General features: G+C 40.4%; 1 protein-coding gene across 2 annotated transcripts in view; it reads right to left on the minus strand.

The window, feature by feature from the left end:
* CTSK (cathepsin K) overlaps positions 1 to 14,021 on the minus strand; it is a 27,802-nt gene extending 13,781 nt beyond the window's left edge. The window contains exons 1-8 of one of the 2 annotated variants that reach the window (XM_045896703.3): positions 13,481 to 14,021; positions 11,423 to 11,546; positions 10,831 to 10,953; positions 10,590 to 10,745; positions 9,415 to 9,633; positions 4,864 to 5,029; positions 4,518 to 4,623; positions 1,940 to 2,648 (exon numbers count right to left, since the gene is read on the minus strand). In XM_045896703.3, the coding sequence (XP_045752659.1) occupies positions 2,549 to 2,648; positions 4,518 to 4,623; positions 4,864 to 5,029; positions 9,415 to 9,633; positions 10,590 to 10,745; positions 10,831 to 10,953; positions 11,423 to 11,545 (993 nt within the window). In that variant the 5' untranslated portion in view covers position 11,546; positions 13,481 to 14,021 and the 3' untranslated portion in view covers positions 1,940 to 2,548. Of the gene's footprint in view, positions 1 to 1,939; positions 2,649 to 4,517; positions 4,624 to 4,863; positions 5,030 to 9,414; positions 9,634 to 10,589; positions 10,746 to 10,830; positions 10,954 to 11,422; positions 11,547 to 13,480 lie in introns of those variants that run through there. The other variant, XM_054512639.2, reaches the window with a different exon arrangement.
* Positions 14,022 to 14,113: the final 92 nt, after the last annotated feature.

Below are 14,113 nucleotides of genomic sequence, written 5' to 3' on the forward strand. Positions count from 1 at the left end.
TAAGATATAAATTTAACATGATCTAAATAAAAATACTAGCAGGATTTTTGATAAATTGACAAGCTGATTCTAAAGAGCACATGGAAAAAATAAAAAGCAAGAATATTCAGGAAGAATTCTAGAAAAGGAGGGTAATAAGAGGAAGACTAATCCATTAGATATGAAAACAGTATAAATGTATGATACTGATCAAGTATACATATTAATGTACCAGGATAGAAAATCTAGGTATAAATTCACATACATACAGGAACAGAGTAAATTTATTGTTCACATATCCATACAAAAGGAAATTCTAAAGAATGTTCTTTAGGCAGAAGGAAAAAATCCCAGACCAAAATGACAGAACAGTTTGGATTTGCCCAGTGGGGAGTCAGACATCTCTCAAGCTCATCTTTGGCACTTCCAAAGCTCAACAAAAACTACTTGCAGATTGCTGAAAGTTCTCTTTCATGCCAATATATTTGAATATGCTATCCTTTGGGCATGGAAGGCCTTTTCCCACCTTCCCATCTGCCGAACTCATACTTAACCTTCAAAAAAGTTCAGGAGTCATTCTTCTGTGCAGTATTCTTTCTTTGAGAAGAAATAGAATATGTGCTGTGTCTCCTAAATGTTGACTTTTCTCCAATTTCTTGCATCTCCATTTTGCTCTCCATCTGTTATTTGTTCTTTACAACACTGCCTGACAGTGGGATGTTGCTAAAATATAGATCTGATCATGTCTGTCTCCTGCTAAAAAATATTTGATGTCCACTAAATGCCTGTGTACCTATAGAATAAAGTATGAAGTTCTTGAGACATAGAAGGCATTCAAGGCCTTCCAGGATTTAACTCCAATCCACTTTGCTCACCTCAGTTCTACTATAGATGCCTTTGCACCCTACTCTTGGGTCACACCAGCCCTCACCATTCCTGCAGCTCTCTAGGCGCCTCTGTTCACCCAAAATTTTCTGCCTGATATTCCCTCCCTCCCTTCCCCTACCCCATCCCCACACCCATTTTTCTGCCCATTCAGATTTTTCAAAGCTCTGTTCTCATTGAAGCCTCATCTAAAATCCTATTAAGAATTAATGATTCATTCCTGAGCTTGCATAAAAGTATTTATTTCATTATGGGTGGTGTTGTTTATATGTCTGTCACTAGTCTATAACATTCTTGAGGTCAGAGCCATGTCTTACTAATTTGTTTCATCCTCCTACCCTTAAATACACTGCTTACCACAGGGTAATAAATATTTACACACAAAAATAAATAATTTTTGTGTAGAATGAAATAAAATAGTGCCTGATACCTGATAAATATTGAATAAATGTGAACTCTTTCTAGTGGTGATAATAGGTGCTCAATAAACATTTTGTGAAAAATGGCAAAACTGGTTGTGCTGATTTATTATTTTTAGTCAGCCACTTTCTTTTAGAGTTAATACTGCTTAGAAACCATTATAAAGAGTTTTAGTGTCCTCTTTTGATGACAGCAAATGTTTAGATTGTAGAACCTCAGAAAGGGCCTTAAGATATTTTTCAAGACCAGGTTTATGTGTCACTTAATCTGGTTCCCCTACAGATAGAATTAAATATTGAAGTCTCCTTATATCCATGGAATCCCTGAAATTTAGAAAGTTCTTAGTACATAGTTAGCACTTCATAAATGTTGAAGAAATGAACAAAATAAATGAATTAGGATGAACTGTTTATGTGAGAGACTCTCCAAGCAAACTGGGAGCACATCAAATATAAGGAATACATATTTTTTGTTTTTGTTTTGTTTTAAAGTTTTATTTATTTAAATAATCTCTACACCCAACATGGGGCTCAAACTTACAACCCCAAGATCAAGAGTTGCACACTCCTCCAACTGAGCCAGGCAGGCGCCTCAGATATATGGTTTTTTCCCCATATTTCTGTCTCCAGCACCTAGCAAAGTATCTGACACAAAATGAATGTTTACTAAATAGGTATTTATTAAATTAGAGACAAGAGATAAATACTTGGTTTACTTTAAAAACGCAAAGAAGGAAAAAGAAAACACATTTCTTGTATCAAATAAACTTGTACCAAAGATCTATGAACAGATTTATGAACTGGGATGGAAAACATAGAAATTTCTATCTTCAGGATATAGAAGAAGTGAACTTGGAGACTGAGAGGTCAGGTCACCTTATTCCTCTAGGTGGTTAAAGCTAACTAGTCACTGTGAATGAGAATCTACCTGAAGATCTCTAGCCTCTGATTTTGCACAGCATCAGCCCGCAGGACAACAGTCCGCAGGACAACAGTCCGCAGGCTGTGTCACACCTCCTAGCCTAAGAATGCACACCTGTTAGGGAAATTCCTACTGCGGCCACAGTGAAAAATAAAGGCCTTGGGTGGAGAGAAGGAAAGGAGTAGGGGTGTCACTTGAAGCACAAATGGGGAAACTGAATGGACAATCTCTGCATTGCTACATCTGCTTCAAGAAAAGCACACCGACTCCCTTGCAAAGTACATTAGTATGTCGCACCATCGTGGAAGGAATGGAAAAGCAGGATGAGGTTGGCTGGCTGAAGTCACATCTTGGGGAAGCTGGCCAGGTTGGCAATGCCACAAGCGTTGTTCTTATTCCGAGCCATGAGGATATAGCCTTTGTTTCCCCAGTTTTCTCCCCAGCTGTAGGACCAATGAAGGAAAATACTTAGTACCCTCAGTTTGTTTATTCATTAAAACACTTACTGACCATTGTGCTAGGTACTGATGGTATAAAACAGTTTTTACCTTTGAAGAGTTTAAAGGAATGAAGAGGAGGCATAATGCCCTATGGGCTTCAAAGGTAGGAGAGACTGCTTGTGATCAACGGATCAAAAAAGGCTTAATTCAAGAGGTAGCATTTGAAGTAAGCCCAAAGAAATGGGATGCCAGCAGAGGAATATTAAATGAATACTAGAGGCAGGAAAGCATGGGACATGTGTTAAGATCATGTGGCTGAAAAATAAGGTGCCTCACAGGCACATAGTAGGAGATACGTCTGAAAAGGTAGATTGAGACCCGGTTGAATTATCTTTACTGCCAGCCTGAAGAATTCGACTCTGTGGCCCATCCTAGTGGAGGAGACACTGAAAGTTTCAAATTGGGAGTGTAATATGGTCCAATTCCTGTTTAAGGAAGTGTAATCTTGAAAACATGAGTCTAGAGCATAAGAAAGAAATAACAGAGGCTGAAGCAGGTGATCTTGGTCTTAGAGGGTAAACCCAAAAGGAGAGATGAATGAAACTATGAGAATGAATTAGATTGCTAAGGAAAGAAGTGGAGAGAATGGAAGACAAGGGGGCATGGGAGAAGAGACTGGTCTATATATCTTCCTAAACTGTTTTCAGTCTTTCCCCCAACCAGCAAATTCTCCAGTTACCCAATACATTTTATTTAAGACCTGCACCCTACTCCTATTCCCTTCTCTAGGAGTCTCCGGTGATCCTGATCCTGCTTAAGTGTGTCCCTTATTCCTCCCAGCAATCTTGGATGCAGGCTCCACCCTTGGCACCTGACCAGGAAAGGACAGAGTAAGTACTTGGGGCTGGGAGTCAAGAAAGGGGGAAGACAGGACAGAAGCTGTGAGAGAAGGAGCACCTTTCTAAGAAGGTGCTCCTTCTTAGAAAGGTGCTTGGGTTCAGCCTTAGTTGGGATGGTGATCTACACAGTCTACCCTGCCAGTCCTCTAGGCAGCAGCCCCACTTGCTTATAGCACTGTTTTGGCCTGTGAACTCCCCAGTGTTTAGGACTCCCGTTCCCTGGAGGCACTAAGGACAGAAAGTTTAGTTAGTGTTGTTGCCAGGCTGGTATTGGCCAATGAGGAAAGGAAAAGTATAATTCTCATTAAGTCTGCCCCCCAAAGTCACGAGGGGCTAAAGAGAAATGGGGAACCGAAGTACTGTGTAGTTTTATTTATTCCCAACAATAGGGAAGGAAACACTAATTTTTGTTGTTGTTGTCGTATCTACTTTCCAAAAAGTGTTTCTCTTCACAGACTTCAAAATCTTTGGCCAGTTTTTATATATGTTATCCTAAGTATATCCGGACAGGCAAAAAGTTGCACAAGAGGATAATAAACCTTTACATTGGTTCCTTACTGCTTTCAAACAGACTGAAGATGGAAAGCTTCCTAAGAAACTGATCACCTTATAGAAAAAAAGAAAGAAAAAACTACATAATTCTAAACCTTCTGCTGGTTTCTTGGTGCTATTGCATGTTCTGGTTAGTTAGGTCTGTCTTTCTTAGGGGGCTCTGAGATCACTGAAGGCAAACATTCTGTTCCTTTCTGTACAACTAAGCACCTTGCATGTGGAGCAGCCGCCCGACACAGACTCTGAGTACTACTGTCTGGCCATTAAATGTTAGAATTAATAGCCTCTAATTGGGAAGGCAGAACTAAAAAGTCTGAGACAACCTTCTCCTGAAGTGAGAGAAAGAAATATTGGGAAATTGGAGTTGAGGTTGAGTGTTAACAGGGTGACTGCGTGACAAACTTAGTATCCCCATCATTACCTGTTTTTAATGATCCAGTGCTTGTTTCCTTTCTGGATGCCATAGCCCACTGCCAACACCGCATGGTTCAGATTATCGCTATTACAGTTTTCATCATAGTACACACCTAGGAAACAAACTATCAAGGTGAAGCTTTCTGCAGTCCAAGGGCCACCCTATAGAATCCTGCCCTGTCAAGAGGATTGGTGACAGAGAGATGGCTGCACTGTAGCAGCTGTTCCGTTTCCCTCGGTCAGACTCAGTCTAAATGCGGAAACTAAGTACTGCAAATGCTCAGTGGCCTTCGAGAAGGTGCCAAGCCCACATAAGAGATGGTTGATTGTGCTCTCTAGGAACAGATCCTTACCTTTGCTGTAAAACTGAAAGGAGGTCAGGCTTGCATCGATGGCCACAGAGACGGGTCCCACTCGGGCCACTGCCCTCTTCAGGGCCTTCTCATTCCCCACAGGGATCTCTCTGTACCCTCTGCACTTAGCAGCCTTGCCTGTTGGGTTGTACATACAACTTTCATCCTGGAAAAAAAGGAGGTTAAAACAGGACTAGGACAAAGCAGCAGGCCAGGAACTGGTGGGTGAGAAACTCCACCAATGCTCTGAGTGATGTCAGCGAACTGACAGGGGCAGCAGACCTAGAGTCTTTAGAGAGGGTCTGTTCTCCCCTCACCATTTTAGACAACTATAAAAAAAGAACATGAAAAAGTGGATACCTTGCACATACACAAAAATCAGCTCTCGGTGGTTTTAAATCATAATTGTGAAAGAAAACATTGTCAAACTTAAGAGAGAGAACATTTTTATTCCCTCAGGGTAGAGACAGATTTCTGGAACAAGGTGCTTTTAAAAGCACAGATCATCTTCTGGCCATGTAGTACGTGTAAGCCTCAGAGGGCAGGGAGTCACCAGCTGCTCTGTGGGGAGGAGGCCAAAGCCAAGGCCCAGCTAGAGGGAAGACCTGGGCCCCATATATATATACCAGGGGAACTAGTATGAGGCAAAGAGTTTTGGCTTGTGCTCTTGAAAGCACATAACATGACATTAAAGCAAATTAAAAAGGAACTTAGCAATTTAGTCTGTGGATTTCCAACATTATGTTCTGGAGGTCCAGTTAACAATAATATGTTTCACTGGCAAGCCACAGTTACGAAGTCTTATGGCAAACCATGTCAAGGTGGTGTATTCTTTTTTTTTTTTTTTTTTAGATTTTTTTTTAAATTTATTTATTTGACAGAGAGAGAGAGAGAAAGCACAAGTAGGCAGAGAGGCAGGCAGGGGGAGAGGGAGAAGCAGGCTCTCCACTGAGCAGGGAGCCCGATGTGGGGCTCGATCCCAGGACTCTGGGATCATGACCCGAGCCGAAGGCAGCCGCTCAACAGACTGAGCCACCCAGGCGCCCCCAAGGTGGTGTATTCTTTTTGGCAATTCATTTTCCTTCAGTCTACCCCTTCAAAACCCTAAAGTTGAATCTATAAGAACACGTTATCTAACTATTAACAATAATGGCAGCATTTGACATGATATTCTAAGATTACAGTAGTCTCCTGTCTTAATTTCTCAGGATTCCTTTGTTTTCTGCCATATAATCCAAACCTTGATGCCTCCTAGTGCCAAAAATTGTGCAAATCTATAAGTAAATAAAAATATCTCGGGAATGGATTTGGAAGAATGTCATGTGATGATACTTGGAAGTCAGAATAAGCTGCATTATGGCTGGAATGAACTTAAATTACTATATTACCTGACTGCTGCTCTATCAGATCTCTTTTCAAGTTTTATTTTTCTTTACATCCCTCCATTCATTCATGTGTTAATATGAGAAGTTCTTTTAGTTTTAGATAATAACTTCTTTTAAAAACTGTAAAGTAGATATAAGCTCAAGATTCATAATATTAAAAAAAATAGAATATGGGTGTGCCTGCCTGGCTCAATCGGTAGAACATGTGACTCTTGATCTTGGGGTTGTGAGTTCGAGCCCCACGTTGGGTGTGGAGATTACTTAAAGATAAAAATCTTTAAAAAAATAATAAATAAATAAAATAAAAATGGAATATGTGTCTTATATGGCTCATTCTTCATTTTAATTGATTATGAGACCAAAATCATTCCACATTGCTCTCAAATGTTGAAGAGATCATTTGAGGGGGCAGGAGAACAGAAATTAGAAGTCAGATGCTCTTCCTATTCCAAATTAAGGTTTCAGATATTATGTAAATTTCATTTATTCAAAGTGTCTGAGCTATTAAAGTGTCTCTCAACAAACTGATTAATATAGTACCATGTAATTGATATAAGCTGTCAATGGATGAGTAATCAACTATTAGTTCTGGTATTTAATTTCTTTTTCTTTAACATAGTTACACAATCCTTTAAATTGGCTGCCTGGATTAATTAATATGGAAAAAATTATAAACGTATACCTGGTTTGGGGTGGGGGGTTTTTTGTATATACTGTTGGGATTTAATTTTTTTATGATTTATTTATTTGAGAGAGAGAGTGAGAGAGCATGAGTGGAACGGGCAGAGGGAGAGGGAGACAAAGTCTCAAGCAGACTCCACACTAAGCATGGAGCCCTTTGCAGGGCTCAATCTCGCAATCCTGAGATCATGACCTGACCCAAAACCAAGAGTCTGACACTCAACCAACTGTGCCACCCAGGTGCCCCAGAATTTACATTTTTTATATCAAGTGACAACAAAAAGTCATCAAAAGAATAACAATTTAAAAAAGAATATTTTGGGGTGCCTGGGTGGCTCAGTTGGTTAAGTGTCTGTCTTCCCCTCAGGTCATGATCTCAAGGTCCTGGGATGGAGCCCTACATCAGACTCTCTGCTCAGTGGGGAATCTGCTTCTCCCTCTCCCTCTGTGCTTGTGTGTGTGTGCTCTCTCTCTCTAAGAAACAAATAAATCTTTAAAAAAATAAAATTAAAAAATAAAAAAGAATATTTTGCCACAGTCAGGTTATCTTACTGACTGGCCTGATGTAGTCAGAATTTAAAAGCTAATCTGTTAGGGCAGCTTTAGTATGGTGCCCTAAAGTTAGCACCTTATTGTAAGTAGCAGCTCCAGAATTCAAATATGGACTTAGGACCCAGGAGTTCTGAAAATTGTATACGGATTAAAGAATTTTCTTTTTTAGGTACAAACTCTAATTTCTCTGCCTTGTATACCTGATAGCTAAAAAACCACAACATGGAATAATAATGGGATGAAATTTACAAATTAATGTCTGTTTTGGTGTGGCCAATGTCCATGAAAATATGTTGAAGTGACTTTACTATATAGGTTGTTGAGTATCCAGTGAAATGGATTTGTTCAGTCATTTACATTAATGAGCATTTACTGCAACAGACATAATTTGAGATAATTAAACATGAATGAATAAAACTCATTGCTACTGGATTTTTTTAAAGACACAAATTACAAAGGAAAATAATTTTACTAGTCTGAAATTAAGAACTTTACTGATTTGAAAGATATAAAAAGACAAATGTTCAAAAAAAAGACAAATGTTCACCTAAAACACACACAGTATTCATATCAGATATCTTTTTAAAATTCCTAAAAATCAGTGAGAAAGAGAAAAACAACCTAATTAAAAATGTACAAAAGATATAAACAGTCAATTCACTGAAGAAGAAATGCAGATGGCCAGAAAAACATTAAACATACTAATGAAGATGGGAATCAATGGGAATTCTTATACAATTTACGTGGGAACATAAATGTTTCCAAACAATTTGGTAAACAATTTGTCATTATCTAATAAAGTTGAAGGTGCATGTACCCTAAGACTCAGACAATTCTGTTCCAAGGTATTATATTCTACTAAAGAAAATCTTGCACATTTACACAGAAGACATGTTGGAAATGTTTGCAGCAGATGAACTGATACAGTAGATAAATCTTGGTGCTGCTACATGACTAGTGGTATGAATCTGAGCATGCTATTTATCTCCTTCAGTGTCAATTTCCTCACCTATAAAGTGAGGATAAGTTTACCTTACATGTCTGTTATGAAAATTAAATGGGAAAATGAACTAAGCACATGGCTGAGTACATAGTAGCCATCAATCTTTTTTTAAGCTTTTATCTATTTACTTGAGAGAGGGAGAGTGAGTGAGAGAGAAAGAGAGAGAACAAGTGGGGGGGGGCAGAGGGACAAGCAGACTCCCCCATGAGCGCAGAGCCTGACGCAGGGCTTGACCCCAGGACCCCAACCAAGATCATGACCTGAGCAGAAGTCAGATGCTTAGCCAAAAGCCACCCAGGTGCCCTGTAGCCATCATTCTTATTATTCAAACTTGCTATCTCTGCTTCAAAAGCTTCTATTGCAAAAGCCCTATGCAACCCTATTATCTATCAACCCCATGTATATAAAAGCCCTTAAATCTTCCTTTTAGATAAGAAAGGTCTCCTTCCTATTACTAACTGAAGTGAATTAATCTCTAAAGTTAAAAACAAGTATGAAGCAACTTATGTTTTCTCTCATTTTGTACATGTCAGCATGTTAACTTACATAATTTACATAAACATTCCCAAAACCCATGCTGAGATCATGCAAAATAAAGGCACATGATTCAGTAAATTAGTGTGGCAGGTTTGGGATCTGTGACAGGAGTGGAGGAGCTGAGCAGGAGGTTGCGGAGGCATACTCAGATGTCTGTGGGGTCACCTGTGCTCTGTTTTCTCCAGGGCAAAGAGACAGAGTTATGGTGGCCTAAGCCCCCCAAATCTGGGCTGTGGCAATCTTCTTGGCCTTCTCTGGGAAATTATCCTATCAAGAAGGCAGGATAGGGGAACAGAAAACAGTATTTCTGGAATTGTTTCCAGTACAAAATATCATGTTGGGGGAACGGGGAGCCTTTCCTCTGAGCTGTGTAACTGTGTGGTGCGGTCTCACCTGTCCCACATATGGGTAGGCATCTTCAGAGTCAATGCCCCGGTTCTTCTGCACATACTGGAAGGCATTGGTCATGTAGCCCCCTCCGCAGCCATCATTCTCAGAAACACAGTCCACCAGGTTCTGCGGACTCAGATTTAAGAGTTTGCCAGTTTTCTTCTTGAGTTGGCCCTCCAGGGCACCCACAGAGCTAAAAGCCCAACAGGAACCACACTGACCCTGAGAGGCATAACAGAGCAACTATCAATCACTGCTGTTCACCTTTTTGTTTCTTCCCTCTAAACTGCCTGATGAAATTCCAGCACACATGTCCCCTTTTCTATGAAGTCTTCCTATTTCCCTTTGTTTAATATTTGTTACATTTTTCTATTGTTTTTGTTTGCATTGATAACTGTTGTTACCATTGTTACCATTGGCTGTAGTGGAGTGGAGCACTGGCTTTGCAACCCACAAGATCTGTGACCTTGGGGAGGTTACTAAACGTCTCTGTGCCTTATCTGTAAAATGTGGATGATTACTCAATTATGGATTATGGAGATTTAAAAAGTTAATTCATGTAAAGGATTTAGAAGTTTCGGACACACAACAATCTCTCAAAAAGTGCTATTACTATTAGTGTTTGTTCAGCTAGATTATACATTTTTCTTTCTTCCCTGTTCTGCTTTTTAGGACTGAGGATTTCTTGAGGACACGGGTTATGTCTTAGTCATCTTGAATCTCCACCGCCTAGCACTATACCTGGTGGGTTCTGAAAAAGATGTTTGTTGAATGAATGTTAACTCAGTTGTTGATCTGGTTGATATAATCAGCATTGTTAAGCTTGAGGGGAAAGTGGCATTCTCCTGCTAGTGAGAGAGTTAAGATCGTAAAAAAAAATTTTTTGGAAATGGTTCCCTGTGACCTAGCAGTTCCAATTTTAGGGTTTATTTTGCATAAATATTTGCACATGTATATGAAAACATATGCACAAGGGTGCTTACAGCAATACTACTTGTAAAAAAGAAAAAAACAAACAACATAAATGTACAAAAATAGGCCATGACTTAAATAAAGAATAGGCTATATTCTCTTAGCACTGGGAGAGATCACTTAATTCCTTGCCCTCTCTTCCTAGTTCCCTCCTACCTTAAGAACAAAGAAGCAGAAAGAGGTCATGCCAGGAGAAAGGAGGGTACCTGGTTCTTGACAGGAGTAACATATCCTTTCTTTCGATAGTCAATGGAGTCTGGAGCTCTGCTTTCCCAGTCTGGGATATAGAAGGTATCATTACTGTGGGAATGAGAGGGGGGTACTTTGAGTCCAGTCATCTTCTGAACCACCTCTTCACTGGTCTGGGACGAAGAACAAAAAGGCAAGGCATTAGCAGGGAACTAAGGCAAACAGGGCAAGTAGGCCAGGAGCTGAGGTTCAACTCACCATGTCCCCCAAGTGGTTCATGGCCAGTTCATATGTATGGACACCAAGAGAGGCCTCAAGATTATGGATGGAAATATGCTTCAAGTTTTTTTCCCAAATTAAACGCCGAGAGATTTCATCCACCTAAACAGAGCATAGTCAGTACAGGCACAGACTGTGTCCTGTGTATAAAGTTACATAAGTAATACTGTGGAGGTTTTTAGGAGAGAAGATGAAACTTACAATCATACAGAGTTTACAGTCTAGTTGGGGAACTCACCATGGAATTATTAAGAGCATATAAAAAGAAATATGCAAACAAATACAAAAAATAGAATGCAAAGCTCTGGAGAGATGTACAGAAAATTGCTTATGGATGAATAGCATTAATCTGAGAAGACTTCCCCAAAGAGAAATGTGACAAAGGTCAGAACTTGAGGGAGGGTGAGTCAAGGAGTAGGAATGAAACTGTATGTTAAGTTAGAGAACAGGGGCAGGTTTCCTTGGTTGGAGTGGTTAAAGTATTCAGATTGAAGAAGGGAGTCTGGAAATTAAGACTTGAGGTCTCCAGTTCCAGCTCCCCAACCATGCTCCCCTCCAGGTCCCCAGGCACCTTGCTGTTATACTGCTTCCCGTAGGTCTTCTTCCATAGCTCCCATTGGGTGTCCAGTATCTCCTCAGGATATAGAGCAGAGCTTGCCATGGGCAGCAGCAGAAGAACCTCGAGCCCCCACATCCTGGGGAAGGGGATAATTAGGAGAGATTCTTCTGTTTGCCAAGGGGAACCTCAGCTCCTGGCCTATTTGCCCTGTTTGCCTTAGTTCCCTGCTAATGCCTTGCCTTTTTGTTCTTCGTCCCAGACCAGTGAAGAGGTGGTTCAGAAGATGACTGGACTCAAAGTACCCCCCTCTCATTCCCACAGTAATGATACCCTCTATATCCCAGACTGGGAAAGCAGAGCTCCAGACTCCATTGACTATCGAAAGAAAGGATATGTTACTCCTGTCAAGAACCAGGTACCCTCTTTCTCCTGGCATGACCTCTTTCTGCTTCTTTGTTCTTAAGGTAGGAGGGAACTAGGAAGAGAGGGCAAGGAATTAAGTGATCTCTCCCAGTGCTAAGAGAATATAGCCTATTCTGTTATTTAAGTCATCACCTATTTTTGTACATTTATGTTTTTTCTTTTTTACAAGTAGTATTGCTGTAAGCACCCTTGTGCATATGTTTTCATGTACATGTGCAAATGAAACAGCTGGAGCTATATTCCCAGACAGGTGGTTCTTAACCTTTGGGAGTCATGGACTCCTTTGAGAAGCTAATAAAATATTGTAACCCATTATAGTCCCATTCACCCGAAAAATGCATGCACACACAATAATTCTGAGGAAATCATGAACCCAAAGATAAGAATGCCTTCCTTGGGACCATGATGCAAAGGAAAACAAGGATTTATAAGGAAAGAATACAAAGAATTGAGGGTTATTTGCATATGATAAACAATGATAGGAAGGGTCTGGGTTTGGACTGAGTGCTGATACATCTGGTTCCAAGTATTTTGACCTAGGGAGATTACACTTACACACACACACACACACACACAAAAACCAGAAATGGGATAGAAAAAGGACAGTCAGAATGGACTCAGCACTTGTTTCCTCCAATGTCCCCTGCAGACTTGAAGGAGATGGACAAGGTTGGAGGTTGGAAGGGGGTTGGAGAATACACAAAGGAGAGATTTCCAGCTAAGTTTTGCTTCCTGATCATTTCTTTAAGGCATTATTTACTCCCTTGCCCCAAATTGATACTTTCCCAGATCTTGCCAGGAGAGGATCCGGAACAGCTGACAGTATTTCCTATTCTCTCGATGTTTACTGTCTCCTTAGTCTTTTGCATTTGTCCCTCCTTTCTCTTCCTGCTCCCTCCTCAGGCAGGAAACTGCCCCTAATCTCAACCAGATGCTGTGGGCAGTAAAGTTTTTCTTTCTTTTCCTGACAACAAAAAACCTCTGTGATTGCCTCAGAGGCCAAAAAGCTTCAGAACCAAAGTTTGTTAGAAGAATGTAAGACAAAAAAGCAGTGTTCTATGATCATTAAATTCACAGCTTTCAGTTTACTCTAGTTTCACTCATTTCTTACAGCGGCTTAATTCCGTGTTCCTCATTTTAAGAACAATTTACAATCGAAGCAAGTTATACAGCTTGCATCATTTTTGATTTTACAGTCCCATTTTTGTGTAATCTTTACAGACTGGCAAAACATTCAACAAGACATTTAATATCTGGAGTGTTAAGGGCTTTGAGACAGTGTATAAAAGCACCTCTGGGCACCAGTCCTCCTCCCTGCTAGTAAGTTAACCCTTTTGGTACCTTTGGCCAAAACAGAAAACCCTACAAGGAGAGGCCACTCTTTAAGGGATGGGCAAAGGATTCCCTATATCCTTAGCTTTCACTAACAACTATGTATACATACATATAAATCGTAGCAGGAATCCTAAAAATTTCCAGGCAAATTTTATTTGGCCAGGAAATTACCTAAGATGGGCATATTGCTGTTTTCACCTACACAGCCTACAAATCTCAACCTTATCCCCAAGTCACTACATCCCCAATGACCCTAAGATGGAGAAAGGAAGGAATGAGAAGCTAAAAGATCTAGCAAGTAGAAAATGTTACCTTCTGATAGGGATCTGTACTCTGGGCTCCGTTCGCTGGGGAGTGTGGATATGTGGGCGGATGACTAGGGGTGCTGGATTTATTCCATCAGGATTGCGGAAGTCAGTTTCAGCTGTGGGCTGGAAAATTTGAATAGGGGAGGGAGGCGGGGAAAGAAATGCTGAGAGAAGCAGGGTTGGGGAGGGAAGGAGGCAGCGGATTTGCAGTGTATCTGTATGAGTGTGGAGTGTGTGCGCCAGGGTGGAGAGTTGCTAGGTATTTAGTTTCACATGACTGTCTTTGAGGGCAGACAAAAGACTTCAATACACATTACACAAGCTGGGGCTTACCTTCACTTTGATGGTTAATAGGACACAGTCCTGGTCTCCCCCATCCTTCTTTATTATACAGTATTTATTATATTGGGGATTACATCTTCTCCTGTCCTTTTCCTGTTATCACCCACCTCTCCAACTTTGAAACCTTAGTTTTCAAATTTGTGTCTGACCCTCACAGCAAGGATGAGGGAATAAATACAAAAGACTAGAAAAGAGTATGTAGGAAGCCAAAGGCTCCAAAATCACTTGTAGTTTATAAGCTTGTTGGCTAAAAGTTGTCAGTAGCTCTCCCAGCCTAATAAGGTTTTGCTGAGGA

The sequence above is a fragment of the Mirounga angustirostris genome, unplaced genomic scaffold (assembly GCF_029215605.1).
Source record: "Mirounga angustirostris isolate CCGP_5_RB_7025 unplaced genomic scaffold, mMirAng1.0.hap1 SCAF_4, whole genome shotgun sequence".
NCBI classification, from domain to species: Eukaryota; Metazoa; Chordata; class Mammalia; order Carnivora; family Phocidae; genus Mirounga; species Mirounga angustirostris.